General features: G+C 40.0%; 1 protein-coding gene across 1 annotated transcript in view; it reads right to left on the bottom strand.

Annotated features, from left to right (window-relative positions):
- Positions 1–12,981: 12,981 nt before the first annotated feature.
- lpin1a (lipin 1a) overlaps positions 12,982–27,712 on the bottom strand; it is an 81,713-nt gene continuing 66,982 nt past the window's right edge. Inside the window, exons 17-20 of the mRNA XM_060853505.1 lie at positions 27,133–27,285; positions 26,153–26,267; positions 21,214–21,317; positions 12,982–15,067 (exon numbers count right to left, since the gene is read on the bottom strand). Of these exons, the coding sequence (XP_060709488.1) occupies positions 14,914–15,067; positions 21,214–21,317; positions 26,153–26,267; positions 27,133–27,285 (526 nt within the window). The 3' untranslated portion in view covers positions 12,982–14,913. The remainder of the gene's footprint in view (positions 15,068–21,213; positions 21,318–26,152; positions 26,268–27,132; positions 27,286–27,712) is intronic.

Genomic DNA, 27,712 nt, shown 5'->3' with positions numbered 1-27,712 from the left:
ATTCTCATATGTGCAGTGAATTTCAAAATGTCAGATGCTGGTCTTCAGTCAGTTACTATCTGTTGTGGGTGAGCAGAGTTTATTAACCTTTAAAGATTTTGAAGCCTGCAGATATAAAGTCAGTTACATTAGAAATATAACATTTGCCAGCATCTGTGCTTTCAGACAGGATAATGCCTATAACTCTTTCATAAAGGTACTTCCATATGCAAACATGCAAGACAGCCAAGATCTCCAAAAGGAAGCTGTCACATCAATAGGACAATATTCCCTTCAGTGCAGCAAAGAGTCATGCTAGAACTACATTTATAATTAGGAAGTGCCCTGTCATTTAAGTTTGTTTAATTTACTTTTTTTAAAACACGGATCTGTCTATGTCCTGTTGGCTTCAAAAATCATGTACAATGCTGGGTAAAGTAATAGATATAATGTACATATGTCATAGAAATCAAACAGAATGCCACAGAAATGGATTAAACTAAATGCATGGTTGCATTAATGTTAGAAGAAAGTGAGGACTATAGACGCTGGAGAGTCAGAGTCGAAAAGGGTGGTGCTGGAAAAGCACAGCAGGTCAGGCAACACCCGAGGAGCAGGAGAGTCGATGTTTCGGGTATAAGTGCTTCAATAGAAATGATGATGGGCTTATGCCCAAAATACCAACTCTCCTGCCTGATCTGCTGTGCTTTTCCAGTGCCCCTGCATTAATATTTCAGACTGGCAGAGGATGGCTGCTTCTCAAAGGAAGATTGACTCTTTCTCAATTATGACAGAAACTTACGTCTTTCTGATCTAGAAATTAGTTCTAAGAAGCATCTTTGCACTGAACATTTACCCTTTGCTGTGTTAGAAATAGGCATTTTCTTTAATGAATTGCAACCAGTCTGTGACAGCTATGAATTAATCTTTGGGTATATGTGTTCAAAAACATTGCAGCCAATGCTAAAAAGATATTTAAGAAACAGAGCCTCAGTACATGAAGAAATATCTCCACATGGCCCATTTATAAACAACATATACTATTAAAATACCTACCCAGATATCTTCATTTTTGTTTGTTTGCATTGTTGTAGATCAAAAACATTTTTTCATTTTGCATGGTTTTCTCAAATATTCTTCCTTACATCTCAGGTTTCAGGAGCTAAAGCATGAGGTGGCATTTTGACTCAGTGATGAGCATTTACTGCTTCACAGCACCAGAGATCTAGGTTTGATTCAAGTCTTGGGCAATTGTCTGTGCGGAGTTTGCATGTTCTCCCCATGTCGGCAGGGGTTCCCTCCCACAATCCAAAGAGGTATAGGTTGGGTGGTTTAGCCACGGGAAATGCAGGGTTATAGGTAGGGCTCTGGATCTGGTTGGAATACTCTTCGGAGGGTTGGTATGAACTGAATGGCCTGATTCCACACTGTAAGGTGCTAAAATATTAGAGTAAAATGTGAGGTCTGCAGATGCTGGAGATCAGAGCTGAAAATGTGTTGCTGGTTAAAACGCAGCAGGTCAGGCAGCATCCAAGGAACAGGAAATTCGACGTTTCGGGCACAAGCCCTTCATCAGGAAACGTCGAATTTCCTGTTCCTTGGATGCTGCCTGACCTGCTGCGCTTTAACCAGCAACACATTTTCAACGCTAAAATATTAATCCTGTATCTCCTAGTGATCTTTTGATCATCACTTGCAATTTAGTATGTTACCTCAGTTTCTCACTGCTCTTTATATTTTATTGCAACAAAGTTAGTTATTTACAAGAGTTCTATGTGCACCTAGCCATTAAGAGAGTTCACCTTTAAGGAATCCATGAGCTATTTGTATGCAATACTGTGAACCTATCTTCCTATTAATCTGTTCTGTGTTTGCAAGCTGCACAAACCATAGAAATCGGTTGGTTTGCTGTGATGTCTGCGTCACAACTTATAATGTGCTTTACTATTTGAAATAGACTCGCCCTCAGAGTTAATCAATTCCTGATGAGTGATTGATTATTAGGCCAGTATCAGTTAAACAACAGTGGAAAATATCATGTTGATGAGGCTTATGCTTGAACAGTCCATGAGCAAGTTAATCTACAGGCAAAAAACATTGTCAATCCAATAAAATTGTGCTAGAGTGCATGAGGCAACCTTTGATATTTTTGCTCACTACAGCATCAGTGAATCTCAAGAGCACAACTGGCTTGTCGGCAAACAAATCCATATGAAGAAGTAAATGTAACTTGCTCCAGGAGGGTAATTGATCAGCTCTGTGCTGGATCAATAACAAGATAGAGAATATCAGAAGCATATTGTCAGAATGTCTTCAAAATTCCCTAGTCTAAATTGGGATACAAAAGAACTTCTGACAAAATGTAAAATGTTTTAAACTGCATTCTGAGCAATGGGTCTGGACTTTCCAGCCTTGACTATCATAGGCATTGATGAATCAGCTGGGAAAATATGGCGAGTTTGTAAAATGACATTCATGACATTGAGAAAAATAATGTGGTTCGGCCACACCTGTTGAACAGCAGGAAGAAAATCTTGCCACAGAGCAGTGAGAGATCTACTTGCACCCATTTTCTTGACATTAGTAGCTAATCTTGCCTCTTTGAGTTTCCTATTTCCTGACATGCCAGATCATTAATAGAACACAAAATGTGGCTTCATTGTTTGAACAATTGATATTAAAGATTATAAGAATCTGACCAAAACAAAAATCATTAGTTTGTTTCTGCCTGTGTCTGCCTGATTTTAATGCGAGATACCACATCAAACAGATATCTAACCAAAACAGTAGCATTTCATGCATCTTGATTTTGTTCTCTTGACTATTTTGCAAAAGAATGTGCAAATTAACATGCACCTTTTTCGTAATCTCCAAATTAAAATGGACTTGAAGATACCCTCTACATAAAACGCATGGTATTCTGTGGCATTTGCTGAAGTATTTGGAGTAGGTAATTGTAGGAGTGTGTAGAGAAGTTTCAAATGGAGGCTGAAAATTTGTACATATTTACAATTGCAAATATAGAGGAACTCCAAGCAGAATCTTAAATGCAAAATACAGTTTGACTTCAAATGATGCAGTTAAAAATCACACAACACCAGGTTATATAGTGCAACAGGTTTGTATGGAAGCTTCCCAATGAAGGGTTTTTGCCTGAAATGCCGACTCGTCTGCTCCTCGGATGCTGCATGACCTGCTGTGCTTTTCCAGCATCACACACTTGACTCTGATCTCCAGTCCTCACTTTTGCCTAGTTGATTTTTAACTTTGTCCACCCCAGTCCAACACCAGCACCTCTAAGTCAAATGATAGAGAACGAACTATCGTATTGCCAACTGTTTCCAACCCTGATGCACTGTCATCCATTTCATTTTTATTGTGAAAGGAGGACAGTGTAGAATTCCAAAAGAACAATGACAGTTGGGGGTGTTGGCAGACAGATGAAGTTCAAAACAGAGAAAAGTGAAATAATATATATCTGTAGAAAATGCAAGAATGGACAACATAAGATAAGGAGTACAATTCTTAAGGAGTTACAGAAACAAAGACCTGGATCTATATGTGCATTGATCATTAACAGGACAGATGGAGAAAGAAATTAATTAAACTTATCATATCTTGGGGCGCATAGAGTATAAGAACAAGGAGGTTATGCTAAATTTATAAAGACACTTGTGAAGATTTCAGCTGGAGTATTGTGTGCAGTTCTGAGTGAAAACTACAGGAAAGATGTAAGTGCATTAGAGAGAGTGCAGAAAAAGTTTACAAAAACAGTTCCAGGTCAAGGAAACTTCAGTCATAACGATGAATTGGAGAGATTAGGACTGTTCTCCTTGGAAATTGGAAGCTAAGAAGAGACCTGATAGAAGACTTCAAAATCATGTGAGGTGTGGATTGACTAAATAAGGAGAAACTGTTTCCACTTGTAAAAGGATTGACGACAAGAGGGCATATATTTAAACTTACTTGCAGAAGTAGCAACTGTGATTTGAGAAAAAGATTTTTTCACACAATGAGTGGTTCGGGCATTCTGCGTTGCCTGGAGGTAGGTTCAAATCGAAAGGTGTGGCACTGGAAAAGCACAGCAGGCCAGACAGCATTAGAGGAGCAGCAAAGTCAACATTTCAGGCATAAGCCTTTCATCAGGAACATGGGGTGGAAGGGAGCTGAAAGATAAGTACGAGGGGGAGGGTGGGGCTGGGGGGAGGTAGCTAGGAAGGCGATAAATGGATGCAGTTGAGGGGGGTTTGTGATAGATCGGTGTGGAGGGGGAACGGATAGGTGGGAAGGAAGATGGACAGGTACAACAGGTCAAGGGGGCGGTGGCAAATTGGAGGGTTGGATCTGGGATGAGGTGAGGGCAGGAGAGATAAGGAAACTGGTGAAATCAATGTTAATGTTTGGGGGGACCTGAGCAGAAGATGAAGTATTCTTCCTCCAGTCATCAGGTGGATTGGATTTGGTGGTGGAGGCGGCCCATGACCTTCATGTCCTTGGGGGAATGGGAGGAGACTTGAAGTGGTCAGCCACAGGGCAGTAGGGTTGTTTGGTGCGTGTGTTCCAGAGATGTTCCCTGAAACACTCCACAAGTTGATGGTCTGTCTCCCCAACGTAGGCATGCAAGAGAACACTTGAAACAATGTGTAAAGGTAAAGGGGAAAAGTCAAGGGGGATGGCATTATGTCATAATGCTCATTTGGAAATCCAGCACAGACACAATGGGTTGAATGGACATCTTCTGCACTGTAACAACTCTGTGATTTATATAGTGCCTTTAGCATCACAAAGTATTTTTGGTTCTTTACATCACCACTGCAAAACAAAACGTGATACTGAGCCTGTCTGTTGTGATTCACTAGAACCATACATGGAACACTGGGTAGATGGAGGTGAACTTGAACAGGGATCATTTTATTGTACATCTTCTCAGCTCCACAGTCAGTCCTAGACTGCCCCTCAACTTCTGCCTCCTGGTCACCTGACCGGCACTCTTAAAGAGGCAACACCACACAAGTACTTATATTACATACCTCCGCTTTATTTCCACACTCCCTTTACCAATATATTTAAATCCAACAATTATAACTATTATACAAGCATTGTGGCTAACATATACACATATCATCAGGAATATTTACAAAAATAAAGAAAAAAGAAAATGGTTCTTCTATGGTTTACACTGGCGTGAGCAGTCTCTCAAAATGTTTGTGATTCCTCATCTCCTTGTGGCAGGAGACTTTTCCAGTGTAGTCACCCGGGCTTCCGCAGATACGTCTCTGTTTGTTTGGCTGTTGTCTCCTTCTTTGGTAAGGCAAATCCTGGCTCAGAGACAGGTAACCTGGTCGACATCGCTGGTCCCATCTGGACTTATTCAGTGCTCTGAAGGACATTTCCACCCCTCACCCCCACCGCCCCCCCCCCCCCCCCCCCCCAACTGGTGAGGTGCAGCGACGAGCTAGCCCAAATCTCTGGTCTGCACCATATGTGACAAGGCCCAAGGCTTACTGAGTTTCTCCAGTACTTTCAATTTTCGCTTCAACCCCCTCATCTAAGTTATTCAAAAAAGCTTTTTTTAAAAAAAGGCTGTAAGACAATAATTGAACAAATTCCAAATTGCTCACTTTGATATTATTGATGCATTTATTAGTTATGGTCTGTGCCAATCCCAACATTTGTACCAATCCTCTGAAATTCTTTGATACCATACAGATATAAATTGAGGAAGTGAAAGCAGTGATACAGTCAAGTTGGAGGTTCAATGGAGGATAAAATCCAGCAGAGTACAGAACAGGAGATACCTATCAGTTTTCTCTGGATATGTTAGGTCAGCATCATTCTCAGTCAGCTGGTCTTTGTACAAAATGTTAGAAGGCAGTCAAGTCCCATCATTATTAAAGAAATTAGAAATATTTGAGTGGGAGTATGATCATTCAATGCCATGTCGTCCGAGTCAGGTTCACTGATTATTGGTGTGGGCATGTCGCACTGCTTTTCATTTTGGATTATTATGCTGCTTTGAAACAGGTGAATTCAAAACTGAAAGGTTTTCGGAATGTTCATATTACTGTAAAATTAAGCTAGTTAATGATTCGTATCAGGTCTCATTTCAGAATCAACCCCTGCGCTTATTAAAATAAAAGTCTTTGATGTAATTATTTTAAAAACTATTCATATTAGTTTATTCTAAATATAAATTCCACAATCTGGCAGTTAATGGCCAACAACCATTTATTGATAAATGTTTAAAATAGATTGTTGGAATTTTACCAAGTATTATATTAATGAAAAGTAAGAGTTCATTCATAATACCTTTGGTCTTTAAATATTTATTATTCTGAGTGAGCTAGAATTGAATTTGAATTATTCATCATATAGCACAGCTACTGCAAAGTAAGAATGCAATATTGGCTTCATTATGTTTAATATAACACCACATAAAACAAAATACATTCAATTTTATGAAAAGAGTCAGATGCTTTGTCAGCTTAATATGAAATGCTTATATTTGTTGAATATAGATATTGTCTATTCAGAAAGTAAGTCCTCCAATTGTACATCTGCACAGGTACTCAAGTAAGATAATATTGTATGACAATTATTTTATTTAAATAATTAATACTGTTATGTCAAACATTGTCTTCTGGACTGAAACTGTCAAAGGATGAACTGCGCCTGATGAAGGAGCAGTGCTCCAAAAGCATGTGATTTCAAATAAACCTTTCAGACTATAGCCTGGTGTCATGTGACTTCTGACTGTCCACCCTAGTCTAATACCAGCACCTTCATATCATGGGTTTATTCATTCAGATGGTCAATATTCAGGTCTATGCATGATTTAGAGCACTTGAACATTGGAAGTAATGTATGCAATTGGCTTCTCCCATAATATGTCAATGTGTGGTAGATAAATCACTTGCCACAAACTGTCAAGAATTAGATTATCCTCATTATGCTGTCAATAGTGGAATTTAGCTAGTTTGGAGGGGAGTTAATTTCTTAACCCTTTACTTTTCCAATGTAGCTTCTTACAAGTGACTTTTGAGGATAGAAAGTATTCTTTTGTATTTATTCATGGAATATAGGGAATCCATACATTTATTGATAATCTCCGAGTGGATGATGGTAAGATATCTACCTGAACCTCTGCTGTGCATGTGGTGAATGTGCACAAAACAGTGTCAGGGAGGGAGTTCTGCCATTCTCCTCCAGACACAGTAAAGGAATGGCTATATAGTTCCAAGTCAGGATGGCGAGAGACAATGGAGGGGAACCTGCTGGTGGTGGTGCTCCCATGCATCTTCTGTCCTTGTCCTTTTAGGGAGCAGTGATACCAAGTTTCGGAGGTGCTATCAAAGGAGCCTTGCTAAGTTAGTGCAGTGTATCTTGTTGGTGGTTAGCACTGCTGCCTCATAGTTCAATTCCCACCTCAGGCAACTGTCTGTGTGGAGTTTGCACATTCTCGCCATGTCTGTGTGGGTTTGCTCCGGTTTCCTCCCCACAGTCCAAAAATGTGCAGGTTAGGTGAATTAGCTATGCTAAATTGCCTGTAGTGTTAGGTGAAGGGGTAAATGTAGGGGAGTGAGCTCCTCTTCAGAGGGTCGGTGTAGATTTGTTGGGTTGAAGGACCTGCTTTTACACTCTAAGTAATCTAATCTAAATGGTAGACATGCTGCCACTGTGTGATTGTGAATGTTGGTACTAATCAGGTTGTTTAATCCTGAATGATGGAGAGCTTCTTGAGTTTTTCTGGAGATGCACACACCCAGGCAAGTGGGGAGTACCCATAATATTTCTGCCTAATGCCTTGCAGATGTTGGCCTGATTTTGAGGAGTTGGAGCTGGGTCACTCAACACAGAATGCCCAGTCTCTACAGTTCAGGTTCTCGTCAATGTTATCACCAGGAATGACGATGGGAGGGAGTTTAGCTAGATACTATTGAATGTCAAGAATAGACAGATTGTGTTATTGGGAATGGTCATTGCCTGGCACTAGTGTGGTATGAATACTGAATGCCACATTTCAGCCCAAGTCTGACTTTTGCTCCAGATTCACTGCATGTTATCACAAACTGCTTCACTACTGGAGGAGTTATCTACTAAATGTAATATGGTGAAATCTTAAGGAATGTTCCATGCTTGATTTATGATGGAGGGAAGCTCATTTCAAAACAGTAGGAGGAGTTTGGGGACAACTACACTTTGATAAACAACAACTGCTGCGATCCCTGGGGCTAAATTTATTGTCCCCCCCAACAATCACAATTATCTTCCTTTGCATTAGATACAACTTCAAGCAGCAGGGAGCTTTCTGCTTCAATCCACACAATTAACTTGCGAGTAACGTTAGAGCTCATGGAATAAAAGGAACAGTAGCAATATGGATACAAAATTGATTGAGTGACAAGGTCTTTTCCCCAGGGTAGGGGAATCCAAACCTAGAGAGCATAGGTTTCAAGGTGACAGGGTAAGATTTAAAAGGGATCTAAGGGGCAACTTTTTCACTCAGTGGGTGATGCATATATGGAGTGTGCTACCAGAGGAAGTGGAGGAGGCAGGTACAATTACAGCATTTAAAAGGCAGCTGGATGGGTATAGGAATAGGAAGAATTGAAGAGGGTTAAGGGCCAGGTACTGGGAAACGGGGCTAGATTTATTTCAGATATCTGGTCAGCATGGACAAATTTGACCAAAGGCTCTGTTTCCATGCTATACATCTCTTTGACAAGAAAGGGAATAATGGTAAAATATCTCTACATTCATGACAAGCAGGTTTGAAGAGACTCTATCTTCAAGGTTGATGAGGTATGGGAACTAACATGCATCCAAGCATCGGAGACAAGGGAGAATGGAGATCGGAAAGGTGGTGGCGGCCATCATTTTCCAATCGTTCTCAGATGACCAAGAACAAGAGGAGTGCAAATCTCACTCTTGTTCAAAAAAAAGCAACAATAGGCCAATCAGTTTACCCTCATCTGTAGGGATGCTTTTAGAAATTATTTTGACAGATGTTTGTTAAGGAAAGCCAGTTGAGGTCATCAGAGGCAAATCATGCTTAATAGCATTACCTCCATGTTCGTTCAAGAGTCACAGAGGGTAATAAGTGCCCTACAACAGACCAGTGAACAAAGTTAGAAATATGCAGGACAGTGGCAACAAGGATACAAAATTGGCTATGTGACAAGAAACAAAGTACTAATGAGCAGTTACTTTCAGGATCACAGGAACGGCTATGGCACAATGGCTCAAATTGGTGTTAGGGCCCCTGTTGTTCCTAATTTAGGATTAATGACCCAGTCATGTGTGTACTGAGCACAAATTCAAAATTTGCAGAAAACAGAACATTTGAAAAAAAAGAATAGGCCATTCGGCCTCTCAATCTTGCTCTGTTTGGTGGACGTAGAAAGTAAGAGCACAACACCATTTGGCTCTTCAATCATTCTATACCATCACAGCTGATTGTCTAACATAGTTCCCTCTTCCTTCCACCACTCCCCTTCCCAAAGCTCTTTGATCCCTTTAGCCCAAGAGCTATATAGAGTCATAGAGATGTATAACATGGAAAAAGACCCTTCAGTTCAACCTATGTCGACCACATATCCCAACCCAATCTAGTCCCATCTGCCAGCACCTGGTCCGTATCCCTCCAAACCCTTCCTATTCATATACCCATCCAGATGCCTTTTAAATATTGCAGTAGTACCAGCCTCCATAACTTCCTCTGGCAGCTCATTCCATAAACGTACCACCCTCTGAAAAAGTTGACCCTTTAGGTCCCTTTTATATCTTTCCCCCCCTCATCCTAAACCTAAGCCCTCTACTTCTGGACTCCCCGACCCCAGGGAAAAGACTATTTATCCTACCCATGCCCCTCAATTTTCTAAACCTCTACAAGGTCACCCCTCCGCCGCCGACGCTCTAGGGAAAACACCTCTAATTTTGGTGTCATCTGCAAACTTACTAACTGTACCTCTTATGCTATATCTAACTCCTTCCACATATATCATTTTGTCCTTAACCATATTCGTTGGCAAAGAATCCCAGACTCTGTACACTCTAGGTGAACAAATTTGTCCTCGCCTCAGTCCTAAATATCCCAAACTATATCGTCAAACTGTAGCCCTTGCATCCACCAGGTCTTGGCCTGTTCAAAATTATCTGCCTCGATATCCTAGCGAGGCTTTTCCCAAATCTCTCCACATTAACGTTTACAAGATAGCAATTGATATTTTTTTGGTGATGAATAAAGAGGATCGTTTCAAACCTGGTGAAAGTAAAACCTAATAGAGAATGGGGAAATTAACTTTGGAGAGAACATAGATTCCTCTTCTGTGGCATCGCCTTTTGTCGGAGTGTGTATGTACTGATACACACCGTCGGTGTAGCAATCGTAATGAGGTCAACCATGTGGAGATCACAGAATGAGTTCCCTGAATTGGGGCTGTCAATCTGGTCCAAGCAGAGAGCCCCAGCTGACATATAAACAGGAGTGGTTTGCCCTTTGAGAAGGGCACTGCTTGTCACTGGCTACTCAGGTGTTTCCTTTCTTCCTGGTGGTGGAAATTGAATAAAGATTTGTGCACCTCTTGTCTTACACACACAGTGGTGGGGAAAATATAAGCATTACTGCAGTTAGGTGGTAGTGTGGGGGAAATAGTAAAAGGGAAAAAAAATAATAAACAGGTAGTGGCTGTGTTAGTGTTCTTTTTTAATTGGTACTTTTACCCTGTCCTTTCTTCAGTAAATTATGGAGGGATTTAGGGTTTATCTACATTTCCCTGTGAAACAACAGGAGGATAGCAAGGAGCCTGAATGCAGTAATGATTCACAAGAATGGTTCCAGGGATGAGGAACTTCAGTTGTTTGGAGAGTTGAGGTGGAGAGATTTGATGAAGATCTTTAAAATAAAAATCATCAGGAGGAAGCATGGATAAAGTCAAATACCTCTAAACTGTTCCGATTGATGGAAAGCATGCATTTAAAATAATTTGCAAAAGCGACAATGGCATGAAAATGTTTCAATAAGTGGTTAAGGCCGGAAACACACTGCCTATAGGTGGAGGAGGCAGGATCAATTGAGTCTTTCAAAAAAAAAGGCAGTTGACCTTTATCTGAAAGGCTGAGCTTCTGAGCAATGCAATTAGGAGTACACACATGCAGAGACAGTGCTACATCAACAGCAGCTGCCTGTCAAAAAGATGGTGCTACCCATATACTCTGGTACAGTGAAGAGAAGCCACCTGCCTTGCAAACTCGGTAAGAAACTTGAACAGCAGGAAACCCAGGTCTAATTTATTTCCAGCAAAGTTGAAAATCAATAATGAAGACTTACAACACTGGTGTAGTTGGGAGAGATTAGTTTTTAAAACCTCTATATCCCAGCCAAAAATGTTGTTCGCTTAACAAGGTGGCGACCGGTCTTACGACTAATTCTACACACTTTGTAATCAACAGTTTCATCTACTAATTCATTTTTGTGGGACTGTTAGCTTCCCTGTCTCTGCACAGTTAGTTACAGACCTACCCACCACTGTATACAGACCCCCATGACCATTACCAGGTAGACATCCTGTTTCCATACAGATATTGATAACAGACTCTAAAGGCAGGGAGCATTCCGCACATTCCAGCAGCCATTTTAAGCATTGGGAGTACATACCCAAGTGTCCAAAACAAAAAAGGGGAAAGGAGTAAAAATGAATGAAGAAGCAGTTTACCTAACTAGAGAGCCAGCTATAACAGGCCTAATGGTCTGGTTCAATGCTGTAGGCATTTTCAACATTAAGTCAACCCAACTACAAATAAGCTTGAAAAGTTATCAAATCTTAAGCATATCGTTTCCTACAGAGAACTAGTATCCAATTATTGGATTTAGTTATTTTGTCTATTCTTTTGCCAGCTGGACTTGTGTTCCACAATGTCAGCCTTTCTGGCTCAGCCCAATTTCCCTGGAGCAGCTGATGGAAAGCCAACCTCCAACCACTGAGGTCTAACCAATGGAAGTACGCTTGAAGTTGTTGACTTGTAGCATTTTGGTGTAGTCAAGTAACTCGAGGGACCAGGACAGAGGACAGTAAAGAGTCAATTACTGGGTGTGCATGAGGACTCCTGGATGGAGTCAACTAAGGATAGCATCTCTAACTGTGACAGAATTCATGAACCTGCTGCATTTTTAAGGACAGTCTGATGATTTCATGGTCACCATCACCAAGATTAATAAACTTTGATTTGGAGATACCAATGTTGGACTGGGTGCGAATTCTTAAAATTCGCAAGTTTATTAGAAAAAGTTTCACAAGCTGTTGCAGTGAGAATTTTAACCTATATCCCAGAGCATTAAGTTGAATTGTGGCTAAGAGGACAGTGACATTCCTCATAGGCAACAAATATTTCTCGTTCCAACAACTTAATTTAGGGTCTTCTGAAGATTCCCAATCCTTGGTTTTTAATTCTTTCTTGTCTGGGTGGGGGAAAAAAAAAAGCACACACACACAGCCTCTCAGCACCAGGGATCCAGGTTCAATTCTCACCCTTGGGTGACCGTTTGTGTGCAGTCTGCACATTGGCATGTATCAGTGTGTGTTTCCCCCAGTTGTTCTGGTTTCCTCCCACAGTCCAAAAGATGTACAGGTTAGGTGGATTGGCCAGGCTAAAATTATCCAGGGAGGTATAGGTTAGGTGATTAGCCGTGAAAAATGCATGGTCCCAGGGATAGAGCAGGGTCATAAGTCTGGGTGGGATGCTCTTCAAGAGTTGGTATGGACTTGTTGGGCCAATGGCCTGCTTCCACATTGTAAGGGTCCCATGAAATAAAGTGGATTCCAGGATATCCATCGTGGCAAGTCATTCTGGAAACTGCATGTACTAAGAGGAGTCTGGGATCAGACAGAGGGGCTGCTTGGTAGTTAAGTTAGTGGGTTTGATTAGATTGAAGGAATTGCCACTGTCCAGAGCAAAAAAGAAAAATCTCACTTGACCAATAAAGTAGAAGATTGAGCCTTCAAATTTTAACAATTCTGCTTTTATGGAGTAATTTATTTGCATGATGTAGCATTTTCCTTACAGTAACATTGCAATTCATCAAGAATGTTGTAATAACCATACATAACAGATTTGAAAACAGCTTCAATTACTTATCTTTCATAGAAAGAAAATACTCTTTATATTACACTCTGGGCCTGATTTTCCCCTAGTTTAGTTACTACTGATAAGAATCAGGCACAAATTACAATCCATCACAAGAATGGCACTTTCTAACTTTGTGACCATTGTATCAGAAGAATAAAAAGATAAAATACTATGGATTCCACTATGGATGCATGGTTATTGTGCTTTCCAGAGGATATCTTGAAATTCATTCATTCTACATATCCCTGCCTCAATCAGATCAGTTAGCAATATCCTGGAATTAAAAAAGGGCTTTTTTTGTGGAACTGTTATCACAAAAAAGTGATAACAGGCTCACTCATTAGACAATGACCTCAAAAATGTACAAGATTATCCTTTCTTCAAAAAAGATCTTAAAACATTTTTGCACCTAGTTGAAGCCATTTCCAGAAAAAAAAACACCCTTTGATTGTTGGATAATGTACTGAACCCAGATGGTTAGAGAAAGTCCATTCCGTTCACCCTCCAACCAAATGTAGCACATGGCAGAGAGTAGAGACTGCTATTGACAGTTGCAAGGCAACAATATTGAATTGCAGCCTGCAATCCAATTGCATCTGCAATCTTACATGAAAAAGGCTAACAGGGCTGTGAAAATGAAAAAAAGTGCTCTAAATTCTCAGCAACTCTGGCAGCATCTGAGGGGGGTGTGCTGGAGGGAGGGAAAGAAATAATATTTCAGATAGATGAATTTTAAATCAGAACTCAATCTGACATGTTAAGCCTGTTCCTCCCTGGACTCTAGCCTGACCTACTAAATAATTGCAACATTTCCTGCTTTTACTTCAGGATTTCCAGTAACTGCAGTATTTCACTTTAACAATTTTGACCCCAGTATTCCAACTAGGTATTAAAAAAAAGTCCGAGCAAAGAATTTTAAAAAGTTTATAACAGCAACAAGTAATTTGCTATCCATTTTTCAGAAAATTAAAGTCAACACAATAATTTGACTCAAATTAAAATACATAAAAACTGTCCTGAGAGAAATGCCTCAACCTAAATATTGTTTTACAGTTTTGATATTTCATCCATAGTCCCACAATAGCTTGGTGGGCAAAACCAGGTACATGTCAATAGATTGCGGTGACCTTTAGTTATGCAAAAGCAAAGCAAAGCAAAGCATCGAGGTTTACTTGGTCAATCACTTCTAGCCAGCTGAGGTACAAACACAGGGATGATGTGTCTGCGTCCAGTTAACAGCTGGCAGTCACAAATGCAGCCCAGAAGACATCACTTTCATGAAAGAGAAAAAAAAAAGGGTGGAAGCGTGTGGGAGTGGTGGGTGGACAGCAGCTGGTGAGATCAATAATTTAAGCTAGATCAGCCTTAGAAGCTGCAGTGTTTACTGGGGCATGAAAAACTCATCTAAAAATGTGAACGTAAATTAATCAAAAGTGCATAGTATAAATAATAATTCTACGTCTGTTGAAGAAAACTTGGTGAATATTTTTGAAGACCACAAAAAGGAGTTAAGAGTGGATGGTAATCTTTTAAAAAAGATCAACTGTGGCGTCAACTTGGAACACGTTACACAAAATATTGACAATAAAAAAAGTTATTTCTCCTCATGAAACCTGGTGTTTAACATACCTCTATCAAGTAACTTCATTCTTAACATGTAATAATATCCTTACAGAAGGACAGTTCATAAAGTAAAAAAAGTTCAATGAAGGGATAGCAGCTTTTCTATTACATTACTTTCAGCTTATCTCAACATGAGCAAAGCTGCGAGCACTTAATGAACAAAAAACATTTCACAACGTGCAGAGTTTAATCCTGGGGAGCTTTGAGGTTTTCCACAGTTGGCAGCTGTTCTCTCCAGAATGTGAATTGGCTGTAGGTATCAGAGCAAGGGAAGTCAGAGGAATGCTCTCTCTTTAGCAGAGGGAACACATGGTCAACTATTTCACTCAGCCTTACGTAACTGGAAAAAGAAACAGAATGGATTTTGTATTAGAGACTGAATGCACTCTCAAACACAGACTGTTTAAGCAAAATGTTACCACTTTGTCTCACCCCACATGCCCCAGAAGTCTATGTAGTTTGTGGTTCACCAAGACTGTACTTTGACCTGTATAGTTTGCACCTCTTCTGGGCAGTATTAAAAAGGGAAATCAAATATCATGGACAGTTATATCTCATCTGTTCTGCGATCCATTTTCATTTCTACATTTAATCTCAGAAGCTCCAGGATTTTGGACAAATCTGCTTCCAAATGTTCTGTTGGGAAGAATGGGGTTTTAAGCTGAAGATAGCATTGCATTCACACACTATCAGTGGGTTCTGAATCACGTCTACACCAGTATTTGATTCTCAGGATAACACCAGATTGGCTAATATTGAGGGGTTAGTGTGTCAGAATCCAGAATTAAATGCTTGTTACAATCAAAAAAAGTTTACTTTAACTCAAAAAAGGCTAAGCTTGACACTAGTTACAGGAAAACAGGTATTTATTAAAATGACAACAGCTCAGTACTACTGTTGAGGATTTGAATTTTTGGCAAAAGGTTTTCACTTCAGCATTTTAAGAAATTTGATAGGAGCAATCTAATGAATACCAGACGTCAGATCCGGACAGAGGGAGGGACTGGATGAAAGGAGCTAACACCAGGAAGATTAAGCTACAAAATGGAATAACCAACTGCCAATGCATAATCATTTCAATAGATGTATTCTCTATGGCAATGTCTTTATCAGAGTCCACTTGACAAAGTAACATTATCCTCAAGTAGAACAAATGCTGGTTTCCCCTTGTCTAGATGAATACAAGATGAAAAGCTTGAACAAAACATTTTTTAGCACTAGTGTATATTCAGAATATTACATTTATAAAATATCACTATCATTCCTAATGTTCCCTTTACAAAATATGAACAGCATTAAAAACAAGATATTTGGCCCAACAGACACTCAGATGTACAACAGAACCTTCTTCCAAGTCACCTTCATCTCTTTCCCCAACACATCCAATCCCAATAGCACATTCTTCTGTCCTTTATTGCTTCACTTACAAAAATGAAATCAACCATTAAATAGTAAATGAATCTCCCATACTAATCTACAGGCCATATAACTGCTCTTTCTCCCTTCTCAAGCAGCACTGACTGACATACTAACCTTAAACAAAAAACATTTGTCAGATGCTAGCAAGCAACAGATATCAAGAAGTGCCAAAGGCAGAAACCAAAATAGAATGGAGTGTATTGTTAAAAAGATCTAAATACATGGAGCATTCCAAAATGGTTAAAATGATCTGACAGTACAAGGGAGGTAAAGGATTGTGAAATAATTGCCAGAGAAACATGGCCCCAAGATGACCAAGACTGGGAAGGGAATATCCAAAAATATTCTACATTTGAAAAGGCTATGGGGTAAAAAAACAAAGTGGGTAGTACGCTTTGGAAGAGAGGATTTTAGATCAAATGATCAACATGTAGATAGTTTGGGTGGGATGTTAAAATTGTGCACAGTCAACATGGATTTATGAAAAGGGAAATCATATTTACAAAGTCAAATTGGAGATAGTATTTTAAGCATTACAAAAAAGGACCAGTTGATGCAACGTAGTTGCATTTTTTTAGGAAAGTTTTGGTAAAGGTCCCACACAAGATGTTCTAAACAAAATTAAAACATACATGACTTGAGAATTGGTTCAGAGACAAAATGGAGAACAGAAAAAAAAAAGGATCACGCTCAGCATGGCAGATTGAGGTTCCACACAAATAACTACCAGTGCTGGGTCCACAGCTGTTCACAAACTATAAAAATGGTTGGAATATGGAGGATGAATAGTATATTTCCAAATTTACTGATGCCATAAAATTAGGAGGAATGGAAGTTGAGAGAAAGATGCAAGGGCACTATAAAAAGGGGCTTAGACAAACCAGTGAAAGGGCTAACATATCAAATGGAATAAAAATGGGAATGGGACACATTACTCATTGATTGATATATTAAAAAAAATAAAAGCGACCAGACTATCCTTGTTCACGATTCACTAAGTTAGTTGCAACAAGCAATTAGAAAAAAAGGTAAATGCAAAATCCTCTCATCCTGAGGGTCAAAGTAAGTACCAAGTACAGATGCCCTCCTACTCTGGTGTAGAATCTTGGAGACCACATCTGGAATAACATGTGCAGTTTGGACTCCTTAGAGTGCACAACAGAGCTTTACCAGACCAATCCCTGGGATAGCAGGATCATAGAACGGGGAAAGACTGAAGTAACATGTTCGTAATCACTAGAGCTTTGAAGGGAGTGTGACCTAATTGAAGCTTACAAAAGATACTTGTATATTAAAAAAAAGGTTGTTGTCCTCGCCAGTGAATCTAGAACCAAGTGAGTCAATTCTCAGAATATGGGATAGGTTGTAAAGATGGAGATGAGGAAAACAGGCACTTTGAGTAGAGTAAATATTTGGAATCCTCTGTTACAGACTAGAAAATTTTAACTATTGAGCAAAATAAAGAGAAAGAAATCAATAGATTTTTGGAGATGAACATTAAGAAATATGGAGATGGTGCAGGAAAGTAGCGTTGAGAGATGATTAACCATCATGTACCTGACTGGCAGGAAAGATCTAATAGGAATGGGAATAGATCAGACTGTTAAGAAGCAATAACTAAAGTAAAAATTCACATTCATGGTCAAAATGACATAGCTGAGACAGTGAGGTACAACAGTGCGCAACTTCAGATTTCAATTTTGAGCGTGCAACCATGGCCCTTGCTTGTCACAAGTATGTTATTGTTAGTATTCAATTTATCTGGTCCTATTTCACCTCAGTGCAATTTCGTCAGCATCTAACTACATTTAAGCTTTGCTTGTAAGTAAGCAAATGGAACAACATCTGCTGTATTTTTTTCCTGTCAAAAAGTAGAGGTGTATTTAGCAGGGTACAATAAGTCCAGCTCTGATATTTACTTTGCTGTTAGATTTCCTTTTGCTGAGAACCAAAAGATAGCTAAAAGCTGCAATAAAACTCACCCAGAGAATAATTTAACATTAGTACAGTCAAATCTGCAAAGTGATTGGGCCTTCATAATCAGATTTGAGCTTTCATGTACTGGGAGGAGTTTTTTTTGACGTTAGTATCAAAAGATACACTTTTAACTATTTACCTTTTAAATTTTATTATTTTACATTGCTTGGAGGCAAAAATCAAGAAAGACCATAGGATTACATCAGAGTGGGATTAGTCCATTCAGCCTCTGCAGATTCTTCTGAAAGATAATAGCTTAACTGTACCTTAGCTATTGTTTACCATGCCCTTCCTCAACATCCCTTGGTACCCTTACCAGATAAATACTCATCAATTGTATGGGTAAAAGGAGGAAATCAAAGTCTTAGATTTGAAGGCCTGACATTGTACCAGACCCTGTATCAAATGCTGAACCATCTGACTTGGATGTATTCATGCAACAGTTACACCAGATTACATTTAAATATTGAAACTATACAAACAGCAAACAAACCAAGTGAATTGAACACTCTAATATTGAACTCAGATTATAAAGTCAAATTTATTTGAAGTTTTTCAAATACTGAGAATCCTATTGGGAGACCAATATCATTCATTTCAAAGTGCATAATTTAATCTGTGGAGATTGTTAGGAAGGAGGTAGTGTTTATATTTAGTGATTAGTACTTTAATAGTGGAGTGTGGGGTGCTGGAAAAGCCTGGCAGGTCAGGCAGCATCTGAAGGAGGAAGAAAGTTGACGGGGTCGGGAAAAAACCCTTCATCCTAAAAGGGTGATTTTCCTGCTCCTCAGATGCTGCCTGACCTGCTGTGCTTTTCCAGCACCACACTCCCTAACCTCCAGTGTTCAGTCCTCACTTTCGCCTAGTATTTTAATAGTTTCAGGAGTATTAGAGAATGTTACAATGTAGGGTTCCAATAACTATTTTCCCATCAAAAAAGTAGAAATTACCAGAGTCACAGGAGGAAAAAAAGTTCAGAATTGTCAACTTAAAAACCAAATCTTTCTGCTATGCAATTCTGATCACTTGGAGTGCCACAATTCAAAATACATCGTATAGATTTTCCTATCATGAGGATTGAATTGTTTTGGAGTTTGCTAATGAGTGCTGAGAGAGCAGCAGACTCAGGATTTCCATGCTTAAGTGGCAAGAAAAAAATTTAACAGGAGAGGAAAGAATACAGAAAAAGTTGTGGCAAGATTGGCAGTGCCAAGTGAGAAGGAATATTTGGGAAAGTAGATGGGCATTTGCAGGTTTGAATGAAATAAAAAGGAAACATTGCAGGGTTTGATGATAACATGGGAGATTAGTGGCATAAGGTGAGAAAAAGGAGAGAGTTAGGGCACTAAATGAATTTTTATAAAAGGGAAAAGGACAAGAACATTGAATTCATTTTTAAAAAGTAGTGCACAACAGATCAGAGCTTTAGCTCAGTTAGCAATGTGTTACTGGACTAGTAAGATTCTAAACTTTTGGATGTACCAGGATGCTAGAGTGCAATTACAGGAGTGTATGGGCATTCAAAGGAAAACATTAAGTGAGGATTGGGAATGTTGAGAGAGACGCAATACCACCTGTCTGAGGAAGTGGTTGAGGAACCTTTGTGGGAACTTCAGCCAGTGCAGGAAATCAATTCCACACAGTTGGAATCGCTCTGCCTTACAAACCAGCCACCTGACCTTTTACAGGTTTTTATATTAAAAACCGTACCAAACATGAAAGCCCAGATGCATCATGGACCAATGTATGATGAGATGGCAGGGAGATAGCAACGGGACTGTGTGGGGAGATTAGCTATCAGGGTTGGGAAGCAGAGAATGCCATAGCTCAACTGGGACAATGTGCCACAGCAGTGAGATGGGCTTTTTAAAACTAGCCTCGCTTGATACTTTGCTGCCCAGTGAGATTTTCTTAAAAATTCATTCATAGGACGCGAGCATCACTGACTGGCCAGCATTTATTACCCATCCCAAGTTGGCCTTGAAGTGGCAGCAGTCAGCAGTCCTGAACTGCTGCAGTCTACCTGCTGTGTGTGGATCCACAAAGCACGAGGAGGGAATTAAAGGATTTTGACTCCATAGCAGTGAAGGAATGGCAACATATTTCCAAGTCAGGATGGGGAGTGGTACACCCATGTATCTGCTGCCCACATCCTTCCAGATGGAAATGGTCATGGGTTTGGAAGGTGGTGTGGAGGCAGGCAGCAATGATTGAGGGGTTGAGGGTGTGATACTCTAATGTGAAACAAAATGAACAGTCCAGCGATGTAATTTAAATGGAGAACGAGGATTCAATCTGTCAGCATTTGCTCTGATGTAATAGTCTGAAAGAATTAGAAGGCACGGTGGCACAGTGGTTAGCACTGCTGTCTCACAGCGCCAGAGACCTGGGTTCAATTCCCACCTCAGGTGACTGTGTGGAGTTTGCATATTCTCCCCGTGTCTGCGTGGGTTTCCTCCCACAATCCCAAAAGTGGGCAGGTTAGGTGAATGGGTCTAGGTGGGTTGTGCTTCGGCGGGTCGGTGTGAACTTGTTGGACCGAAGGGCCTGTTTCCACACTAAATAATCTAACGGTAATAAAAAGAGGCAATAATTCAGAATGAAGTATTTTTAAAATGAGATGCTGAGCTCAGCTTTATTTTCTGACAGACTTCAGAAATGGAGTGGTTGATGCAAAAAGCAGAGACAGCAATGTATATCAAGAGGAAGTGGAAGGGTTTGACTGAGATAAGCAGCCTGTGATGCGAGAGAGTATGGAATGTAAAATACAACAGGTAACAATGAGTTTCAGCAGATGGAAGACAGCAGGAAAAGAAAAATAGGTTAGAGAGTGTGGCAAAAGACAGTCAAAATTAAGTGACTGAGGATGATGTGTTTGGGGGAGATGTAGTAAAACACAGTAAGAGATTAGACAGACAAGGAAAAAAAAAGATTGCTGCCTAGGTGAAGCCATTGAGATAGGTAGAAGCCCTGAAGATATGATCAATACACAAATTGCAACACCCTAAGAGGGATACACAAATTCTGTTAAACAGTTTACAACAAAACCATTCACGTTCAACAAAATTTAAACAATTAATGTTTACTCACGATGATACATTGGTCTTTGCATGCTCCTGTATTAGTTCACCTTTAGGATTGACAGTAAAAATCCTATTTATTGGAACACCGACTTGTTTGTAGGAGAAAACATCCTATTGGGAAAAAGAAAAAAAAAAATTGTATGACCAGTTTATGAACTCCTATCATTTCTGTAACTTGTCACTTCTTCCTTTGTCATCCAGTTCTCTAGTGGTGGATGAGAGGTTTGACATTTACAAATTGATTAATGCAGAAAACCGCTTGGCCAGATAGGGTTGAGGAAGAGGCAGTTATTGCTGCTATGTCTCACTTTATGGACATGCTCCACGTCATCACTATATCATGGCACTTGACCTCCTGGTGCAAAGCTCAGTCCATCCTACTAAGCTCTGTCCTCATGTTAAGGGAAGCATGCCCCATTACATTCAAACTGCTTCGCTTGAACCCAGACACAAATTCCTGCAATTGTAATGTGTAAATACCAGGCACTAATAAAAAAGTGAAATTTTTCAGTGCAGTGAGACCCAGTGTCTCCATGTAACACAAGGATCTTACATACACAGCACAAAGATGCAAATTATTAATGCATCAGCTACCACACTACAGCAGATAATACCAAATGGATGAAGATAATTACCTAGTCATAATAAAACTGTGGCATTACTTAATGGACTAAGGTGCATGAATACTAAGAAAAGACATTTATACCAGCTCTAAAGAAATTGCACATTTCACTAAAAACTTTTAAAACCCTGTTCACCAGGTGTTTAAACAATTTCTTCAGAACAAATTTGATGACACTGGAGATGGTCTTGACAGGGTGCATGATGAAAGACTTTCCTCTCGAAGGATCTAGAGCTACGAGACAGTTTCAAGGGAAGGGGATTACCTGAGCAATTCCTCAGTCTTCAGAACTATTCCTCAAGACATGGAAAGACAGGTGGCATTCGACATGTTTTTAGTGAAGCGAGTGTTGTTTGGAAAGATTACCACCACAAGGCCCAACAAGTTTCTTATCATAAGAAACACCACTCTAACTACCCACCCTATTGGTAAGGAACCTATCACATCTGATTCAGTCACCATTTAACCACATGACTTCCCCAGAACAACTTGATATTTAAATGGATATGCTGGATTTCACCAACATCCCTTGCTGTTCCCACCATCATTAAAAGCCTGTGTGCATGTGGACAAGCACAGGGTGGGGGTGATAGACAAAAGGAAAGAAAGTTAGCGATGCCCCACTTTCCAGGTAGGGGGCCTGGAGGTCATGCTTGCAGAAGGCTGAAGAAGAGGGGTGCACAGAGAATTGGCACTCTACTCAGCAACAGCACTGGAGGTCTGACACTAGACCATGCCCACCAGGTCAGTGGGGTCTCAGCCATCTGGAGGAGCATTGTGGGAAAACAGTTAGTGACCTTGCCTGTTCCAGAGTCTGACTGCATCCAAGCCAGAGGATGCTATCTGAGGCTATTCTTGACTTGCGGTGCTCAGTGCTTCCTCCTGTCACTTGGATCTCCTTTGACTTGATTGAGGACTGCCAACACCTTTCCTATTTTTGTCTCTGCACTAAAACATCACAGCAAGGTACAAAAAGGACTTTTGTGCTGCTGGCTAAGGAAGCAAAGAGCGAAAATGCAAGGCAACAATGCTAAGAGCAATCAGGCTGGTTCAGAGGGAATGCTGTGATAGCAAGCAAACAGAGGAGCCCAGAGAGATTGCCTTGTCCAGTCCATCAGCTGGGTGCAATCCCTGAGCACACGTGTCCTTGCTGCAACTTTACGATGAGAGTTGCCAGTGCAGCATTAAAAAGTTTCAAATGGATCGGGGATGTGCTATGAGGATTCTTGAAGGTTGACACATCAGATGCCAAAAGTCCATCGGAGCATCTGGCAATATTCTATGTCCTGAAATGGTGGTGTCTGCTACCCAACATGAAGGTCACTTTGAGAAAGCAGTCAGCTGAAGTTGCCACTTGCTCTGGTTTCTGCCTGTTTGATATGCTTGGTAAATTAGGCAGAATATTAAGTGAGTTGGGCCATCAAAAAGGTGTTAAATAAGCAGAAGTCCCCTTTAAAATGGAAGCTCACTTTCAACTAGTGATTCACTGTAGTTGGTCAAAAGCATAAGATAGAGTATCTCACTCAGTCTAAGATCAGTCTCACCAGCCTTCTACTGATTCTGAGACAAATACCACCATTTGTCACCTCACTCTGACCCCTTACGCTTACACCCAGCCTGACTATTTTTCCAGGTAGAGGTAGATAGATTCTTAATAGGCAAGGAGAGTGCAAGTTTATCAAATGGTGTAGCAGACTCAGAGGTCTGAATAGCCTTACATGCCAATCCAAGGAAGGTGCAGGTTCTCAAAAAAGATCCTTTCCCTAGGTAGAAAGGATAGGTCAAAAATGCTCCCAACATTTTATAATACCAGCTCTTTACTGGAGCTCTCAGACATTTGTTCTTGGAGAGTAAGCCAAGGCTAACAGAAACAAGTCAAGTAATTAGAAGCAGTCAGAACTGCCTGGCACATCACACACTGAACATACTCTGCCAAAGTTGCCTGTGCCTTAAGTATGCAACAAAAGAAAACATGGGCAAACTATGCTCATTATAGGCAACAATTTTTCCCAAACACTTACTTTCCAAGTACTTAAAAAACCAAACTAATTTTGGGGGGGGGGGGGGGGGGGGGGGGGGGGGGGGGTGGTGACAGGATTCTCTAAATAATGCTTTCAATTGCTGTAAAGTGGCTAATTTTATGTGGTTAACAAATCAGTTTTCAAATTTACAAAAAGGGAGCTGTGAAAAGAGCTAACTAAATAGTTTTAATTTAATAACAAACAAAAAGAGCACAATCTCAATAGAATAGGTTTTGTATTTTAAAACATGTCAAACTACCTGGATGGAAGCAAAATATTTATACACAAGTCACAGAATCCACTTCCAAAACATTGGAAAAGGAACAAAAGGAAAATAAAAGAGCTAGAAATAGGATTGTGTTGAGACTAAAACACAAGCAAGCACTCCCAGAAGTGAAATCTTCAATCTCTATCTACAGATACTTCCAAATCCAATTGCGTGTGTCTTTAATATAAAAATGAAGCATGAATCCAGCCTAAAAAGAACATGAGCACAAAAGTAGCATGCAAAACTAGAAAGATATTCCTTCATTACAATTAGGTAATAGAAGTCTAGAAAACAGAAACAGGGAATATGAAACCTGGCAAGTGGACCTGAACAAAAAAAGAGACCAAGAATTGTCATGCTACAATCCCAGCACTTGCAATTTACAGGTGGGCATTTAGTTCACGTGTCAGTAGCAGTAATGAAACTATTTAAGCCCCGAACAAAAAACGGTAGTTGGACAACAATGAGGATAGCTCCAGGTCAAAGCTTACACAAATTAAACTTCAAGTTGAATGTTTCACTATTCAAATGACTTTTATTGCAACTTATCACATTTTTACAGAATACTGCATTAACAACCCATTTCATAAGGCTTCTAATCTTTTGCATGCAAGCTTAAGATGCCATGAATTATTTTTAAAATTGTTTTATACAATTCCATCCAAATTTGTGCATCATGAACCAGAAGCATAGGGATTAAAAAGTCAAAATAACTCAAATGCAATTCCAGAGAAAGTTCTATCATAAGAGTCAGATGTACAGCTTGAAAACAGACCTTCAGCCCAACCCGTCCATGCTGACCAGATATCCAAACCTAATCTAGTCCCATTTGCCAGCACTTGGCCTCCATATCCCTCCAAACCCTTCCAATCATATGCCCATCCAAATGCCTCTTAAATGTTGCAATTGTACCAGACTCCTCCACTTCCTCTGGCAGCTCATTCCATACAACACCCTGTGTGGAAAACATTGCCCCTTAGGTCTCATCTTTTAAATCTTTCCCCTCTCACCCTAAACCTATGCCCCCTAATTCTGGACTCCCTGACCCTAGGAAAAAAGACTATTTATCCTATCCATACCCCTCAATTTTCTAAACCTCTATAAAAGGTTACCCCTCAGCCTCACACTCCAGGGAAAACAGCCCCAGCCTGTTCAGCCTCTCCCTGTAGCTCAGATCCTCCAACCCTGGCAACATCCTTGTAAATCTCCTCTGAATCCTTTCAAGTTTCACAGCATCTTTCCATTAGGAAGGAGATCAGAATTGCATACAATATTCCAAAAGTGGCCTAACCAATGTCCTGTACAGCTGTAACATGACCTCCAACCCCTGTACTCAATACTATGACCAATAAAGGAAAGCATATCAAACGCCTTCTTCACTATCCTATCTACCTGCGACTCCACTTTCAAGGAACTATGAACCTGCACCCAAAGGTCTCTTTGTTTAGCAACACACCCTAAGACCTTACCATTAAGTCTACAAGTTCTGCTAAGATTTGCTTTCCCAAAATGCAGCACCTGGCATTTATCTGAATTAAACTCCACCTGCCACCTCTCAGCCCATTGGCCCATCTGGCCCAGATCCTGTGGTTATGAGATAACCCTCTTCACTGCCCACTGCACCTGCAAGCTTACTAACTACTTATGCTCTCATCCAAATCATTTATGTAAATGACAAAAAGTAGAGGGCCCAGCACTGATCCTTGTGGCACTCCACTGGTCACAAGCCTCCAGTCTGACAAACAACCCTTTACACCACCGTCTCTTCTACCTTTGAGCCAGTTCTGTATCCAAATGGCTAGTTCTCCCTGTATTCAGGGAGATCTAACCTTGCTAATACACCTTTGAAATAAAACCACATTCAATTTCTCAATAAAAAGTTAAATCAGATGCTAGTCCTAAGTTTTGTTTCAAAAGAAAAAAGCAAGCAAGCATTACACCTTTAAATATGTATGAATGGTATGCTGGCTAATGCCATGCATTCTGACATGCTTCAGTGTTTGCGCGACTCAGCGGAAAGAGGGTTTTGACTTACATTAGTTCGGTTTCCAAAAGCTGCATAGAAAGGCTCTTTATTCGGGTGAAAGAGGTTCCTGATGTCCGTTAGGCACTGGATCTTAAACTTCTCTGGCTTCTTCTCAATTACCTCTCTGAAATAAAAATCATGAATGGGAGAACACTTGAAATTAAGTTATAATCTTGAAGGATCGGAGTGGGATCTTAACCATTAAAAAAATGTTGGATTAAAACCAAATTTTAATCAAAATGTTGACTGAGCTGCCTCTTATTTTAAGATTCATCCTCAAAGCAAATAGAATTTTAGTGAATTATCATCTCTCATTAGGAAAGCTAAACAACAGTTTTCAGATTAGCAAACCTAAATCTATTAGTACCTGAAAATGATCAGATTTCTGGACTTTAAAGTGAGGAGACAAAACTATTAAGTCTAAGCTGCTAAGAACAACAGAAAATACTACAGCAGCAATATCCACTTGCAAGCTTTTTGAAAATTATTTTGGAAGAAGGTTAAATAAGGTCATCAAGAGAGTTCAGCATTTTACATAATCACAATGACTGTACAGGACATTAGTGAGGCCACTTTTGGAATACTGCATTCAATTCTGGACTCCCAGCTATAGGAAAGAGGTTGTGAAACATGGAAGGACTCAAAAGATTTACAAGGATGTTGCCAGGGTTGGAGAGTTTGGGTCGATAGAGAGGCTGAACAGGCTGGGGCTACCTTCCCCTTGAGCATTGGAGGCTGAGGGGGTGACCTTACAAAAGTTTAAGATCAAGAGGGGGCTGGATAGAGCAAACAGCCAAGGTCTTTTCCTCAGAGTAGGAGGAGTCCAGGACCAGAAGGCATGGGTTTAAAGTAGAGGGGTAAACAATTCTTTTCTTTTAAAAAAGGGATTTGAGGGGCAACTTTCTTTACACAGAGGGTGATGCATGTATGGAATGAGCTGCCAGAGTGTGCAACAAGACAGTAATGAAAACTTTAAAGAGAAACGTTACCTGTGTAATGCAGAAAACACACTACTGGGACACAGCAACAAAGGGCCTTTTGGCAACACTGTTCCCTTTTCATTAACCCAGTGCAAATATCCACGTGTCATATCAGCCATCCCAATAGCACGTGCTGAGCAATACAGGAACTTGTACCCATTTCTGTAAGTAATATAAAAAGAGGTTTACAGCACTAAGTAACCAGCCCTGTACTGCATTTTCTTACTCATTCACATGCTATTGAGGAACATATCGGAGAAGCTGATTTCTCTGATAGAATACTAAATAACTGAACATTGCAGTTCTAAATGGCTTTGATTGTCCAATCAAAAGTCATTTGTCATACTCAGTAGTGAAAATCTCCAAGTTGCTCACCTGAAAGAAAGACCGTGATTGCTATATCAACTGATATTTTCAGAAACAAAGTATTAATAGAATTTTGATCCGCAACGCAATTAAGGTGGGTATGTGCAGTTGAGAATCAAGGGAGTTATTCTGGGTTCTTTCACAAATTTAATGTCTCACAAACATCAAGTAAAAGCATCAGATCATTATCACATGGTTTTTGGGATCATGCTGTGTACAATTT

This window comes from Hemiscyllium ocellatum, chromosome 3 (assembly GCF_020745735.1).
Source record: "Hemiscyllium ocellatum isolate sHemOce1 chromosome 3, sHemOce1.pat.X.cur, whole genome shotgun sequence".
Taxonomy (NCBI): Eukaryota; Metazoa; Chordata; class Chondrichthyes; order Orectolobiformes; family Hemiscylliidae; genus Hemiscyllium; species Hemiscyllium ocellatum.
The sequence above is the reverse complement of the archived record's forward strand: the minus strand, read 5'-3'. Positions and strand labels throughout refer to the sequence as shown.